This window comes from Oryzias melastigma, linkage group LG24, assembly GCF_002922805.2.
Source record: "Oryzias melastigma strain HK-1 linkage group LG24, ASM292280v2, whole genome shotgun sequence".
Taxonomy (NCBI): Eukaryota; Metazoa; Chordata; class Actinopteri; order Beloniformes; family Adrianichthyidae; genus Oryzias; species Oryzias melastigma.
In genome coordinates, this window is record NC_050535.1 from 190519 (window position 1) to 205159 (window position 14641).

The 14641-nt window shown below is 48.8% G+C and overlaps 1 protein-coding gene and 1 non-coding gene across 2 annotated transcripts in view; both read right to left on the minus strand.

Annotated features, from left to right (window-relative positions):
- The window catches only part of ift172 (intraflagellar transport 172), a gene marked incomplete in the record, with an annotated part of 20636 nt that extends 6580 nt beyond the window's left edge, over nucleotides 1–14056 (minus strand). Inside the window, 33 exon segments of the mRNA XM_024290972.2 lie at nucleotides 592–772; nucleotides 1015–1079; nucleotides 1151–1244; nucleotides 1313–1452; nucleotides 2326–2442; nucleotides 2736–2871; nucleotides 2938–3035; nucleotides 3097–3186; nucleotides 3321–3465; nucleotides 3674–3794; nucleotides 3996–4074; nucleotides 4293–4541; nucleotides 4713–4790; nucleotides 4893–4985; nucleotides 5081–5165; nucleotides 5550–5657; nucleotides 6276–6412; nucleotides 6506–6673; nucleotides 7485–7597; nucleotides 7890–7975; nucleotides 8308–8411; nucleotides 8481–8534; nucleotides 8610–8771; nucleotides 9827–9922; nucleotides 9990–10113; nucleotides 10181–10395; nucleotides 10456–10543; nucleotides 10611–10690; nucleotides 12462–12527; nucleotides 13026–13065; nucleotides 13129–13241; nucleotides 13326–13469; nucleotides 13682–14056. Coding sequence (XP_024146740.1) covers nucleotides 592–772; nucleotides 1015–1079; nucleotides 1151–1244; nucleotides 1313–1452; nucleotides 2326–2442; nucleotides 2736–2871; nucleotides 2938–3035; nucleotides 3097–3186; nucleotides 3321–3465; nucleotides 3674–3794; nucleotides 3996–4074; nucleotides 4293–4541; nucleotides 4713–4790; nucleotides 4893–4985; nucleotides 5081–5165; nucleotides 5550–5657; nucleotides 6276–6412; nucleotides 6506–6673; nucleotides 7485–7597; nucleotides 7890–7975; nucleotides 8308–8411; nucleotides 8481–8534; nucleotides 8610–8771; nucleotides 9827–9922; nucleotides 9990–10113; nucleotides 10181–10395; nucleotides 10456–10543; nucleotides 10611–10690; nucleotides 12462–12527; nucleotides 13026–13065; nucleotides 13129–13241; nucleotides 13326–13469; nucleotides 13682–13720 — 3708 coding nt within the window.
- A 100-nt stretch (nucleotides 14057–14156) lies between these two features.
- On the minus strand, nucleotides 14157–14228 carry trnaa-ugc. The gene has a single exon. It is a non-coding gene; the product is annotated as a tRNA-Ala (tRNA).
- Between the last annotated feature and the right edge of the window lie 413 nt (nucleotides 14229–14641).

Below are 14641 nucleotides of genomic sequence, written 5' to 3' on the forward strand. Positions count from 1 at the left end.
TGGATCGTGTTCTAGCGACGGTCTGGACCGTGTTCTAGCGACGGTCTGGACCGTGTTCTAATGACGGTCTGGACCGTGTTCTAGCGACGGTCTGGACCGTGTTCTAGTGACGGTCTGGATCGTGTTCTAGCGACGGTCTGGACCGTGTTCTAGTGACGGTCTGGACCGTGTTCTAATGACGGTCTGGACCGTGTTCTAGCGACGGTCTGGACCGTGTTCTAGCGACGGTCTGGATCGTGTTCTAGTGACGGTCTGGATCGTGTTCCAGTGACGGTCTGGACCGTGTTCTAGTGACGGTCTGGATCGTGTTCTAGTGACGGTCTGGACAGTGTTCTAATGACGGTCTGGACCGTGTTCCAGTGACGGTCTGGACCGTGTTCCAGTGACGGTCTGGACCGTGTTCTAATGACGGTCTGGATCGTGTTCTAGTGACGGTCTGGACAGTGTTCTAATGACGGTCTGGACCGTGTTCTAGTGACGGTCTGGACCGTGTTCTAGTGACGGTCTGGACCGTGTTCTAGTGACGGTCTGGACCGTGTGTCCGGACCGTGTTCCGGTTCTACCTCACATTCTGCTCCTGCGGCGGCTTACCTTATAGAACTTGACAGCCAGTTCGGGCCTCTGGGCTCGGAGCAGCAGTGCCTCAGACTTCTGGAACTCCTTCTGATCCAGGCTGAACTTGGCTTGACCCACCAGAACGTCGGGAATGCTTTCGGGGTCGTGGTTCTCAGCCACCCGCTCCGCGTTGGCCCAGTCCTTGTTGTCGACGTACCTGGATGAGGTTATTCTGTCAGATGAGTCACTTTCCCACCAAACTAGAAACATCTGAGGGTTTGGGTTTCTCCAGGCTGATCAGTGATGTCATAGTCAGACCTGGAGAAACTTAGAACCTCTGAAGATGTTCAACTGCAGAGAAACTCCAGCTTCCCTTGCTCTAATCAGGACTCATCTTCCTTCTCCTTTACCAGATAAACTTCTAGAACTTCCAGTCTGGAGAAGTTCTGCTACACTCACATCAACACGGCCTCTTTGGGTTTTCCTGCTCGGATGAACTCCACCTCTGCCTCAGGAAACTTTCCCTGGAGGATGAAGGCTGTCAGAGTTCTGAGATGTTCTGTTTAAAGATCCGATACTGACGTGGCGGCTCTACCTCGTCCTCCAGGTAGAGGGCGTACTTGAGGTGAATCTCTGGGAGCCTCTCCTTGTTGGACAGGCGGACCAGCTCGAAGGCAAAGTCGAAGTTGCTGAGGACGAGACGTTGGTTAGGATCCTGAGGATGAACGGACGAGCGTCTCCGGCGCGTTACGCTCACAATTTCTCGGTTGAGAACTCGATGGCCGTCTCCAGGAGGCTGAACTTGTTGAGGAGTTTGACGGCGGCTTCCCCCCCCAGGCTCCGGGCCCACAGGAAGACCACCTTCTGCGCACTGTCGCTCCCGTGCTTCTTCGCCACCTGAGCACACAGGTTACAGTCAAAAACAGGTTTCTGGAAGATTCCTGGTCTGCAGCACAGCGGTCATCAGAAGACAGGAGGACCTCGGTTTGGTCCTCAATAATCACAGACATCTGCTTGAGAAAACTAAACTTTAAACATTTGCTTAGGTCAGTATTTTTATGTTCTATAATCTGACAATGAAGGTTTTCATATTTTTAAACATTTTTCCAGTGGAAGTTTGGGAATTATTATGGGATGGGGACAGGATCAACGGCAAAGTTTAAGAACTTTTGTTCAACAATCCTTACAAAATGTCAAACACACACCACCAGGTGAAGTCTTCAACCAAAGCTTCGTTAACCTTTGACCTCAGGAGCAGGCCGCCATCTTGGATTTTCCAAAAATCCTCTTTAGTACCGCCTACAAATTCAAACTCCTCCTAAAGATTTTGGCCTCTCACCTCCAACCTCTGTGAGTTTTACTGATCAGTTACTCGGGGAAAAATGTTGGTTTTAAACTTTGTACATTTTGAACGGCATTGGCGTGGCGTGCACACAAGAGTGGAGTTCCCCTGTTGCTTATATATTTTTTAACCGAATATTACAAAAGTTTAATACATGAATCATTGGTTCAAGTTGAACGAATCGATAAATAAAATGATAGGAACACATTAGGAATGTGGGTGTGGTTACAAAAAACTTCAGTTGCTAAGGAAATTTTACTTTTGCAGATTCTTCTAAAAATGACATAAATCTGTTCATCACCACCAGGCTACTAACAGAAAAGCAGCCATTTTGAAAAAACTGTGTTATTTTTATGACTTTGTCTAAGCAGGACGGAGAGGGGGCGGGGCAACAGGAGGCAGGCTTGGAAACAGAAGTGACCTCCTACCCTGTACGCATCCTCCCACATGTTCTTGGCTCTGTACATCTGCACGGCAGACTTCCAGTCTTCAGCCTCCATGTAGTGAAACTCCGCCTCAGAGAACCTAAGCTCCTCCTCCAACTCCTGCCCGAAAAGAAGCTCACGTGTGAGTCACACAACAGGTTCATACAAAATACCGTAAATGTGAGGAGTTTAGCTGAAAGTTCTCCAGAGAAAGCCTGTTTGGATCGTGGAGAAATGATGTCAGAATTCTAACAAAAAAAGACTAAAATCTCCAGTTTCAGGTCCCGGGCTCGACACATCTAAAGGATGAAACTTTCAAACAAAACTTAAAAGAGGAACACCAAAACAGATTGTCTGTTTATCTGGAAGTTTTCCTCAAACCGTCTGAACTGAACGGATCGGTGGCGTCTCACTTTGGCGAGGTGGAGATGCGTCTCGGTCAGCAGGTCGGGGTAATGCTTCGCCACCAGGCGAATGACGTCATCAAACATCTGGTTCTTCTTGTAGAAGGTGATGGCGAGGTCGATCTGGTTGACCGTGGCCAGCAGTCTGCAAACAGCAGATGATGGTGAGGGGGGGCGTGGCGTGGCGGTGTGCCTGCGGGCGGCGGGTCACCTCTCGGCCTCCTTGAACCTCCCGTCTCGCTCCATCTCCTGCGCTCTGCCCACGTACAGAGCCGTGACCTCCTCCTCCGTCATGCAGGTGACCGCCAGCTGCAGAGCCGACATGTCAGACGACGGCGGCCGGAACCGGACCGAAACTTCAGACACAAACCTTGTGGACCTCCTCCCAGCGTCCCGCTGCCGTGTACATGGCGATGGCGTCTTTGACGTGACCTCCTTTCACAAAGAGCTGCTCTGCCATCTGCAGGTCAACAGGAAACATGGATTCTCTGTCATTGCAGCTTCTAGTCACCTCAGGAGTCTCTTCTTCTAGTCTTTTGTTGGGTTTTGGTCACTCCCCACAAATGATCAATTCCAGGTGGAACTTCTCATCACCTCATAGTCGCGTATGGAGGCGTAGTGCTGAGCGATCTTCATGTAGTGCTTGGCGGTGGACGGGTCGTCCTGGATGTCCAGGATGTGGACGGCTTTCTTCCACTGGCGGGCGGCGATGGCCGCCTCAATGGCTTTGAGGGCGCAGCTGAAAGGAAACCAGAACGCAGTGAAAACCAATCTGCTAATTTTAGAGGTAAAAATTGGCGTTTATCTTCATCTCCTGGTCAGTTTTCTAGCAGAAGTTTGGGCTTCCAGCATGAAGAAGCTCCTCCTCCTCATGATTCCTGACCACCTTCGGTTCCTCGTGTGTCACATTTCCTCCACCTGCTCATAGTTATGTGACCTCCTCTTACCCCGCCTCGATGAAGTGGTTGATGGCGGCGTCCATCTGCTTCTGCTGGACGAGGTAGTCTCCCCAGGCCTCCTCCAGCTTCACCACCTCAGCAGGAAAGGCCCCGCGAGCCAGCTCCACCGCTGCAGGAAGGAGAAACATTAGCTGGACGCCGGCGCTCGGCCCATCGACCTGCTGTCCGGCAGCTCGTCTCCTCTATGTCTACACCCCCTGTATCCTAGTCGAGGTCAACGACCTTTCACCAGAAACCAGCAGATTCCTGCCCAGAAAGACCAACCAGACCCACGTGACTGAAGGTGAGGGGTGGAGCGTCACTGGCTCACCTTTGGTGTAGGCTCCTCCTTTGCGGTACCACTCCAGAGCCCGGAGCTTGTTCCCGCTCTTCTCGTACAGATCTCCCACCTGGACGGAGCAGCAGAAGGAGGTTCCACGCTGTCACGGTCCTACAGAAGACTCAGAACTTCTGTTCTGGGGTTGTATTTCCAATTCTGGTCCAGAACCTCCACCCTGCCTGTTCGCCTGAACTCCCTGCTTAACAGCTGGTTACCTGGATCAGGGATGGTGGTTCTGGAGGACCAGGATGAGACAGTCCTGGTCTGACTCTTTTCTGACCAACTCACTCTCTCGTAAAACTCGCCCTTGATGAGGCTGGCGGCGATGGCCTCCACGGTTTCGCTGCTGTTGATGATCTCCGAGTGGCTGATGGCCACGTGGGCGGCTTTGGTGGGCAGTCCGGCCTTCAGGTAGTGCTGGATGGCGCCGTGGAAGTCTCCCTGCCTCTCCTTGACCTCCCCGGCTTCGTTCTGCTGGCCGGTCTGCAGCAGCCACTCGTACTGGCTGGCTCGCAGGCGGTCCAGCTCCGGGTAGCCCTGAGAGCCACAGAAACGGTTAAACTGTTGGATATGAACAGGCTGCTGGCAGCAGCTGCAGTTTGACAAAGACGTTCATGACCCAAACACTCGACACCAGCTTGTGTAAAAGTAGAATAAAGCCGACGTATGTTCTGTCAAACCCGTCTGCTTCTTGACGCTCACGCTTACCTTTGCTTCAGCCAAAGCGATGGCGTCGTCCCACATCTGCAGGTGTTTGTAGGCCTCAACGGCTTCATCCAGCGCCCCCTACAGGTGAAACATCAGACACAATGTTTAACAAAGTGACTTCCAGCTGCTGCTGAAGGGACGGTGTGTTCAGGTACAGTCTGAATCAGGAGCGTCACCCACATGCTCCACAAAGTGCATCTCTGCTAGCTTAAAGTTCTTGTCCAGCATGGCCAGACGGGCCTGGACCTTGTAATGGGACAGTCCGTCTTCACCCTGGAGGTTCAAACAGACACGTTACACGTCCAAACTGTCGCTTCAGCTGGGGCGTCTTTATCTGGAGGTCACATGACCACGGGTGGGGTACGTACGGTTTCCAGGGAAACCTCGTCGGCAGTGTCGCTGGTTCTTCTGAGAAAGCGGACCATGGAGACGTCTCCCAGAGCGGCGAAACACCTGCGAGACGAGACGCAGAGAACCCTGAAAAACCTTCATCCTCAGCCGAGGAACACAGAGGAACAGTCGCAGCCTTTCCCTCTGAATCACCAGCAAAGTCTTACAATTAAAAGTTTCTCCGTCTCTCGTTAAGACAAACGACTCTTTCCCAGATTTCACCCTAACGAACGGCGTGTGAATTATGGATGACAGAGAATTTCAGTCTGCAGCGTTGGAGAAAATGATGAAGAGATGGAGAACGGACTTTGATGAGGAGGGGACTTTGAGGGGAGGTCATGCAGGGACATTCTTCCTGCTCTGACTCTGAACAGGAAGTCGACAGACTTCCTCCGTGTTTCTCTGAGGGGCGTGGCGTGTGAGTCAGGTGACCGGCGTGTGCTCCACCTTTCTGCGATGTGCAGCTGCTGAGCCTCCAGAGCCAGCTTGCTGAGCATCTTCCACATGGCCTCGATCTCCACCGACATCTCCATGGTCTCCAGGAAGTCCATGGCTCTGAGGACCAAACATTAACAAAGAAGAGCTTAGCAGCACCTAAGGAAGGCTGGGAAACAGTCGGATCCGGACCTCCTGGAGATCCGTTTTAACCCTCAGGATCAGGAATCGATCTGGGTTCTTCCTTGAATCTTCCTGTGGGATTTGGGTCATTTGAACAAAATCATAAAACCAGGAGGAACACAAGATAATAGTCCTGACAGAAAACCTGGATCTGACCTAAATGCTGCTGAAGACAAATCGAAGCATCAACATGAAGAGGAGGAGGAGGTGTGTTTCTTCAGTTTAAAGGAGAGCTGGACTCTGCAGCTCCTCCAGCTCTCAGCTGATGTTTTGGTGAGATGATTTCACAGCTTTGACTCCCTCAGAGTGAACTTAGAAAACATCTGACAGCTGAAGGAGGTCAGGAACTCTGATCTGAAAGCAGCTGATGGGCGTGCCAGCATCAGTCTGATCCGCTGTGATCCTATTTCTGTCTGTCTTCAGAGCTGCTGGGCTTCAGAAGAGCTTCAGCTCTGAGGGGTTCATGTGATCAAACAAAGCTGTGCTGGTCAGATGCGCAGCTGTCCTCAGAAACGCTGGAGGAGCTGCAGGAAGCTGCTTTCACCCCCCGCTCACCTGACGTAGTCTCCGTCATCGATGGCGGTTCCGAACTCGACGAGACCTTCGTCCAGCGTGTACGCCACCGTGTTGGCCCCCTCCTTCACCAGGACGTTGGTTTTGCCCTCGGCTCTCTCCAAGTCCACGATGTCTCCCTGAGAGGGCAGAGGAGCATTCTGGGATGTGTGGACCCTTCTGCTTCAGTGATCCGCGTCGATCCCGCTCTGCATCCACAGATCCCGCCTCACCTTGATGGGGAACATGGTGACGCTCTCTGGGCTGTCGATGGAGTACCAGATGCAGAGGTTCCTGTCGCTCTGGGCGACGACCACATCGCTGCCGGGCACCCACTGGACGAAGGAGCAGTAGCTCAGCAGGGTGGTCCTCGCTGAGGAGCGGATGTCGTACAGGTGGAGCTGAGGAGGAATGATGGAGCAGACAGAGTCTCAGGGCTTCACTGCAGGCTGAGGTCTGAGCGTCTGCAGCCAGAAAACTGACAAACGTGTTTGAAGAAGGAGATTCTTCAGCAGCTTCCATTATTCACGTAAAACCAATTTAAAGATTAAACAATGTAAAGAAAGAAAAATACTTTGAAGTGAGATAAACATTTGAAACGTCAGTTTGTTGAATTACTGACAAAATAAGATGTTTCTGAAGACGGCAGAATTTCAGCCGTAATTTAGCAGAAATTCAGGTGTAATTTATTTGTAATTATTAGGCAGAAAATTCAGCAGAACATTTAGTCTTAGTTTTTAACTATTGTTCATACTTTGAAGCCCAATGAGGAGATTTTCTTTGTGATTTTGGGCTGTATAAATAAAATTGAATTGAATTGAATATTAAGCTGAAATTCAGCAGAAATTCCTGTAACGAGTGTTTTGATGCTTGGATGTCTGATGAATATGTTTGTAGGTCTAATATGTTTTAAAATGGAATCTTCTTTCCTCAGTGAATCTGTTCATCCTGTATCGACCTGCCTTTGTAAGGAGCATTTTCTACTAAACTACAGAGATTGCAGAAATCATCTGAGGAGGAACATGAAGATCACAGGAGGACCTCTGCATGATGGAGACCAGCTTCACATGATCTCTCTGAACATCAGGATCCTCCTGCACTCCTTCAGGTGTGTCTGTGAGATGGATCCTTCTCCTCCTGCCTGGAGCTGAACCTCACCTGCAGCTTCACCTGCAGCTTCATCTACAGCTTCATCTACAGCTTCAGCCTCACCTGCAGCTTCCTGTCTCTGAACAGCAGGTGGCGTCCGGTCTCGTTCAGCTCCAGCCAGAGAATCTTGGAGGTGTGGCTGATGGTTCCTATGTTGATGCCTTTGAGCAGGTCCACTGAAGGGGAAGCCAAAGAGGGGGGTGAGTTTATATGGCAGCATGTGACCAAAGCCGAGTGAGGCTGTCCATCATGTGGACACGTTCATCGGCCTTAAACGTGGTCAAGATGTTCAGCTCAAGTCAACATGCAGAACAGCAGTTTCTCTGATCCAAACACATCTGTCGTCTACGTTTATCACTGAAGTGTCTTCATCAATCAGAATTCTAGGTCAAAGAAGCTTTTATTTTGAAGTTCTTCTGAAAATGTGAAAACAAATGCTTTCTAACAGGAAACAACCACATTTCATACCGACGGCGATGGTTTTCATGTCAATCAGATAAGCCAGCTTCTTGTTGTCTTCGAGTCCTGCCTGACTCCGCTCGTTCAGTCGCACACTGGACACACAGACCAACACAAACACACAAAGCTTCAGCTGATTGTTAAGGGCAGATTTCTGTAAGGTCCACCCTGCAGTCCAGGACGACTTCCTGCAGCAGCCATGAGAGGATCTGACTTCAGTGTCTAACACCAGACTCCATGCTGCCCCCTTAAGGACAGAGCTGGAAGCTCCGCTCACAAACATCCATCAACCAAACAGTTTCTGAGATAAATACTGTTCAGATGAAATCCTTCCTCAGTGACTGTTTCTTAAATCCATCTTTCTTCAGAACAGACAGATGAAAGCTGATGACCATGGTTTGGATATGATTATCAGGTAGCTGCTCACCTGATGAGGTGGGGGCTCATGAACTCCGTTCGGACCGAGCCCAGGACTGTGTTGCTGCTGTACTCCACCAGGCTCAGCTCACCAACGTTAAAGATCATGCACACCTGGAGAAAAATCACCTTCTGCTTAGAAGACATCTTAAACTTTTGTTCAACCAAAAACAGTTTCCTCACGTTCTCATTGTCGAAGAAGAACTTCTCGTTTCCTCCAGAACCAGACCAGGGAACCTGGAAGAGCAGCACACAGGAAGAGTGAGCCCCCCGAACAGGAAGTGTGACCTGTGGGAGGGGCTTTGGGATGACCTCGCTCAGCCTGTTGGTCATCAGGTCTCCCAGCAGGATGGAGTCTGAGGTGCGGGCCACCAGGAAGCGGTCCCTCCCCATGATCTTCACCTCCCCCAGCTCGTAGTCGTTGTAGGAGCGGAGCACCACCCGCGTACCTGTGGAGTAGTTTCTGATGATCACCTGCAGACAGAACACAGACGCTTACATCCTCTGGAAACAAAAGCCCTTCATCAATCGTAAGGTTTCAATGGCTGCAGAGGAAGTGTCATGGTCTGGGATTGCTGGGGTTCATCAGGTTCAAATTCTTTGGGTGTGACTGGATGGATTTATGTCTCCTGGTTTCTGTAAAAGCGTGCATGGTGGTGCAGGGGTGTGACAAAGACCTGCTGAGGTCGGCCCCGCCTCCATCCAAATGCAGCCAAATCCACTGACCTGTTACCTGGTAAGGGATTCAGATGGATGGATGGATGATGGATGGATGGATGATGGATGGATGGATGGATGATTGTTGGATGATGGATGGATGGATTGTTGGATGATGGATGGATGGATGATTGTTGGATGATGAATGGATGGATGGATGGATTGTTGGATGATGGATGGATGATGGATGGATGGATGATTGTTGGATGATGGATGGATGATTGATGATTGTTGGATGATGGATGGATGATGGATTGTTGGATGATGGATGAATGGATGATGGATGGATGGATGATGGATGAATGGATGATGGATGGATGGATGGATGGATGGATGGATGATTGTTGGATGATGGATTGTTGGATGATGGATGGATGGATGATGGATTGTTGGATGATGGATTGTTGGATGATGGATGGATGGATGATGGATTGTTGGATGATGGATGAAAGGATGGATGAATGATGGTTTCAGAGGACATCCTGGTCAGCAGGAGTAACTTTCTCAATAGTAATCTCTTCCATTTCTGCTTTTATTTTGAAAGTCTGCTTCACCATGTGAATGTGACCATGGAGGAAACTGAGTTTCTGGTTTCCATGGTTACAGGTTATGTAGTCGTCTGCGGTCCAAACCGGCTCTGACCGGGTCAGAACAGTCGCTTTTTGTCTTATAAAAACGCTGGTCAAACTTTTAGGGAACATTTGGTCCGTTGGTGAACACGACGTCCACAAACAGGTCAAATCCTGCAGTTTGAGGGCAGACATGAGTGAAAACCTCCTGGATGAATCCGACCCTCGAGACAGGTGTGGTACCTGGCTCAGGCTGACGTAGGTGATCTCAAACTTCTTCTTGTAGTTGATTCTGCGCAGGTAGCAGTCAAACATCTCCGCCCCCCCACACATGGTTCCCTGTCAGGACAGCAGACGGATGAGGGTTTGAATCCGCGTCGGTCTGCGGAGCAGCAGCAGCTCTTACAGCGCACAGGCGCGAGCCGTCCCTCCTCCACGCCAGGCTGGTGACGCTGTGGAGGTCGGGGATCTCTTTGGGCTTGGCCTCGTCCCACAGGCCTCTGCTGGGGACCCAGTTGAACACCCGCAGCCTGGACAGACAGGGGGCGGGTCTGAGCGCGTCTCCCAGTTATGCTGTGAGTGACCCCCCCCACTGACCGGTCATGGCTGCCCAGCACCACCGTGTGCCCGCTGGGGCTGGCCGCCGCCACGTGGAGCGTCTTCTGCGACGCGTCTCTGCTGTAGTCGAAGGTCTGCAGGACGTGACCCTCGCGGTCGTACACCACCACCTTCTTGTCGCAGCTGCCCACCAGGAAGCTGTCGGTGCCCCAGGCCAGCGCGTAGGGGGGGCTCGGGTGCTTCACCAGCCGGCCCTGAAACACAGCGGGTCTGTGGGACCAGAACCTTCAGAGGAGCGTGGGCGGAGTCGGTACCTGAGAGTCTCTGGAGCCGTCGTCACTCAGGAAGTAGCGGACGATGGTCCCGTCGTGATGCCCCGACAGGATGCCCCTGCCAGAGACACTGACCACAGCAGACGTGAGCCGGCGCCACCGGGGGGGTCGGACACGAACGGGAGCGCGGCGTTTACCTGGAGGTCAGCGAGACCACGAAGAACTCTGTGCTGTAGATGGTGGAGGATTTGTTGGTGAGCGTGTCAGCCAGACGGACCTGAGGAGACGAAACGTTTACTGATGGACATCTGCATCACATGACGCCAGACGTCCTGTCCACGCGCCAAACCTCCAACACTCAAACCTCCTTGGAAAATGTAGTCATAGTTTGAGGTTTTCTACAAACTACATCTTAGTCAAAGTAAAATGTTTTCCATCTTGACTAGAGTCTGGAGATACGATACGTATCACGATACATACAGCATAATCCAATATGTATCACAATACACATATAATACAGTATGTACTGCAATGTATATTACCGTATACTGTGCTGTGATATACGTGTCATAATACAATATGTATCGCCATATAGCTAAAGACAGTACAAGACAATATTTCTTTTTTTAAATGATGATTTAAGAATGATTTGAATATTCATACTTTTTTTTACCAAAGTAAAGATTGTAGAATACGTGTTATTTCAAGTATTCATCTATATACAGTACATAAGAAACCAATTGCAGTATTCAGAACATTAAGCACTGTGACTGAATCTCATAAACAAGCTGCTTTTACACATTCATGGTGCTTTTCTTTTGGTAATTTAAGAAACATTTAAGTGGAAAACCAAACGAAGACTGAACGTTTGCGCTTAAATATTCGCTGAATGGACATTCTCCTGACCACACGCTGCAAATCCAAGACTTGACTTTCTTCTGGACGGATTCACTCTGAAGTTCTGCTTCAACCAAACTTCCGTTTTTCACTGCAAACTGTTGAAAACCCACAAAGACTGAGGATTCTGCAGAACAGTCGTGATGTTTTCGGACATGTTTTTTTGACTCACTCCAGGTTCATGTCCTCCATCCACAGCGGATTTCACTTCTGTGAATCGTCCTGATTAGTGTCTGCTTTTCAGCTCTTCTGTTCTCGTTTTTTCATGATTTCTGACATGTGACATCGTTCTGCGGTTCTGCTCGACCCGTCCCAGACAAGATTTCAGTATTTTTACACATTCAACATATTTGAGCCGGTGTTCTGTTGTTTTAACTTCTCTTTGCTCTAGAATGTCCGAGCTTTTCTCAGACTTTCTGTCTCATTGAGAGCTCGGATCTAGAGATACAGTCATTTTTATGAAAATGAGTCAAAATTCTTTTGCTCCAAATAAAGGAATAAACTTGATTTAAGATCCAAAAAACTCAAATTGACTGATTTAAGAAATGCTAATCATTATATTGAACAGAATCCTTTAATAACATGGAGGAGCCACATTAAATCTGTCAGGCAGTTCTCAACAGTTTTTAAAATGTAGATTTATGTTCTAGGAATAGGTGCTGGTTCTAGACTTCAAGAGGATTTATTAAGATGGACAACCTTCTACTCAGATTCTCATTCTGTTCATATTTTTTTTCCTAAAATGAGTCATTTATTTTTTAAACTATAAACAAATGAACATCAATTAGGTTCATAAAAACTCAAAAATACAGACCATTAGCTTAGGAATAGCAAAAAATACTAATATTAGGCAGTTGAACAATATTTTGAACTGATTCTATCCAACAGTTTATTTTTCCGTTTCCAATATTCCTGCTGCACTGAAACTCTTTGATTCCAGATTTTAAGATCTAATAAGACTTCATGTTAAGTGAAAGGTCATTTTACCACCGTCTTATGACGTTCTTCTTAACATTAAGACCCTTTTTCCTATTTCAGGCTCCCTCTTTCCTTGTTTTTTTCATCTGATTTCTTTTGGAGCTTCAGTCCAAACAGTTTCAGTGAAGACGGTTCTGAAGCTCAAAGAGGATCCAGATGTTCTGGTGACCTACCCGGCCGTCGGACAAGCCGTAGACGATGCTGTTCTCCTCGGGCCAAAGGAGGCAGGTCACGAAGGTCTGCAACAGAAACACATCCTCACTTCAGGAGGGGGGAACGGTCCTCGCCATTCGCCGCTTCAGCCCCCCGGGCCTGCTCTGTGTCCTGCTGGAAGAACCACCTGAAGCCAGTTCATCCAGCATGACAGTGAACACCACCCACTGATGCTGCTCTAACATGCTGGACCTGATCCGACTTCTGGTGAACCCTGAGGAGCAGCAGGAGGACCAACACAAATCTGCCCCCCAGGACTAAATATCTGCCCATTCATGAAGCAGATGACAGCAGCATCAATCCGCTTTGACTGGAGAACATGGAGAAGCGTTCATGGTTCTTGCTGCTGGACGTGTTGATCTACACCCATCTGGACTCTGTCTTTCCGTTTAACCAGAAGTCTGACGGTTCTTGGCGTTCCGGATGGGCTGTACCATCAGCTCTGAAGCATCAGAATGGACCTTTAGCCTCTACGGGTCTGAAAAGTTCTCCTCCCGTTCTGTTCTGCGTCAGCGTCTTCTTACCGTCTGGACAAACTTGTTGCAGATGGTCTTCTTGTCTCCCCTGTGAAAGACATGACAGCCGTCACCACCTGATGAACGGCTCAGAGAGAAGCTGAGGCCGTACCAGTCCTCCCCGATCTTGTAGACGTAGATGATGTTGTCGGACTGGCCGATGGCGATCTTGGTGGAGTCCGGGGAGAACGCCATGGCTGTGACCGTGTAGCTGTCCTTCCCATACTGACAACACATGGCACAGAGACAGGAGCTGGATGGATGAGGGGCTGAGGAAGACCGGAGTGCTGACAGGTGTTTCTGTCTCACCTTGGAGTCCACCGGTTTGGTGGAGAACTTGTCCCTCCTCTCGCCCTGCTCGTCGTACAGCAGGACCACCCGGTCAGGAGTGCACACGGCCACCTTGGCGTTGTTCGGAGCCCACGCCAGGCACGGCAGCTTAGCCACCTTTTCCTGGAGCGCACAGAAACCACCGTTATGACGGCGGGAAGACCGCAGAGACGCTCTCGAAGACACGACAGTCGAAAACGGTTCAAGCTAGCTAAAACTTTAGAGAGCTAAACCAGCGCGAGAACAGCTCTAAAAAACTCCCTAAAACGTCGAAATATGAACCCAAACAGTATCCCAGCAAACAAAAGAGGCATTAAAAACTCCCGGTAACTTACCTGAGGGGTTAAAAGCGTCTTAATGTGCTTTAAAATCATCTTTGACGTCGATAAGGCTCATAGAAAGCATCAGACCCGCTAGCATCGACGAACTAACAACGCTTGTCTCCCTGGTTACCGCGGGGGGCGGGTACATATGGTGCGTTCACGTCTATTGGAAAAAAGAAACATCTCCCAATAGACATCCTGGATATGGGATTTTCTCTTTATCGTGGTGAGTTTTTTTTTTTTACATTAATTTAAAACAAAATCAATACTTGAACGAGGCATCAAATCTTAAGAATGTCAAACAAGTTCTTGGTACTGCTGCTCGCGTGATAATAAAAGCTAAACATGCTGATGAAAAACTTGTTTGGTTAACCTGCTACAAAAATAAAGAATCAAGATCTAATGCAGAGTTTAAAAAAATAATGAGTGTGATATAAGCGGCGTATGCATGAAACAGACGTGGACTTGACAGGAAAGGAAGAAGTTCTGGAGATGCCGGGGATTGAACCCGGGGCCTCATACATGCAAAGCATGCGCTCTACCACTGAGCTACATCCCCAACGATACCGTCAAATGGAAGTTTATGAATTTAAACTGTACAACCAAATGATACGAAGACGATGTGCTTTTTTTAATCGCTTTTGTTTTACCATAGCAATAAAGAAAAAGCTCAAAACAAGAATATACGTACATGTGGGCAAAAATAAACTTGCAGACGTAATCATAATCCCTTCTGGGCTTTTTATTCAAACCCCGGAATATCACTGCCCATTTAAAAAAACTCCTTTATCTTCTTAACATTGTGTAAACAACCTTTTATATTTGAGTCAGATCGTCTTTTAAGGGTGCTTTTATTTTAATTTTCCACTTTGATTTTCAAGACAAAATATATCTCCACTTCATAATTTCTACTTTTTTAATTTCTATTTTCATTAGCATGGTTTTATTGTCTTTTCTTACACTGTAATAAAA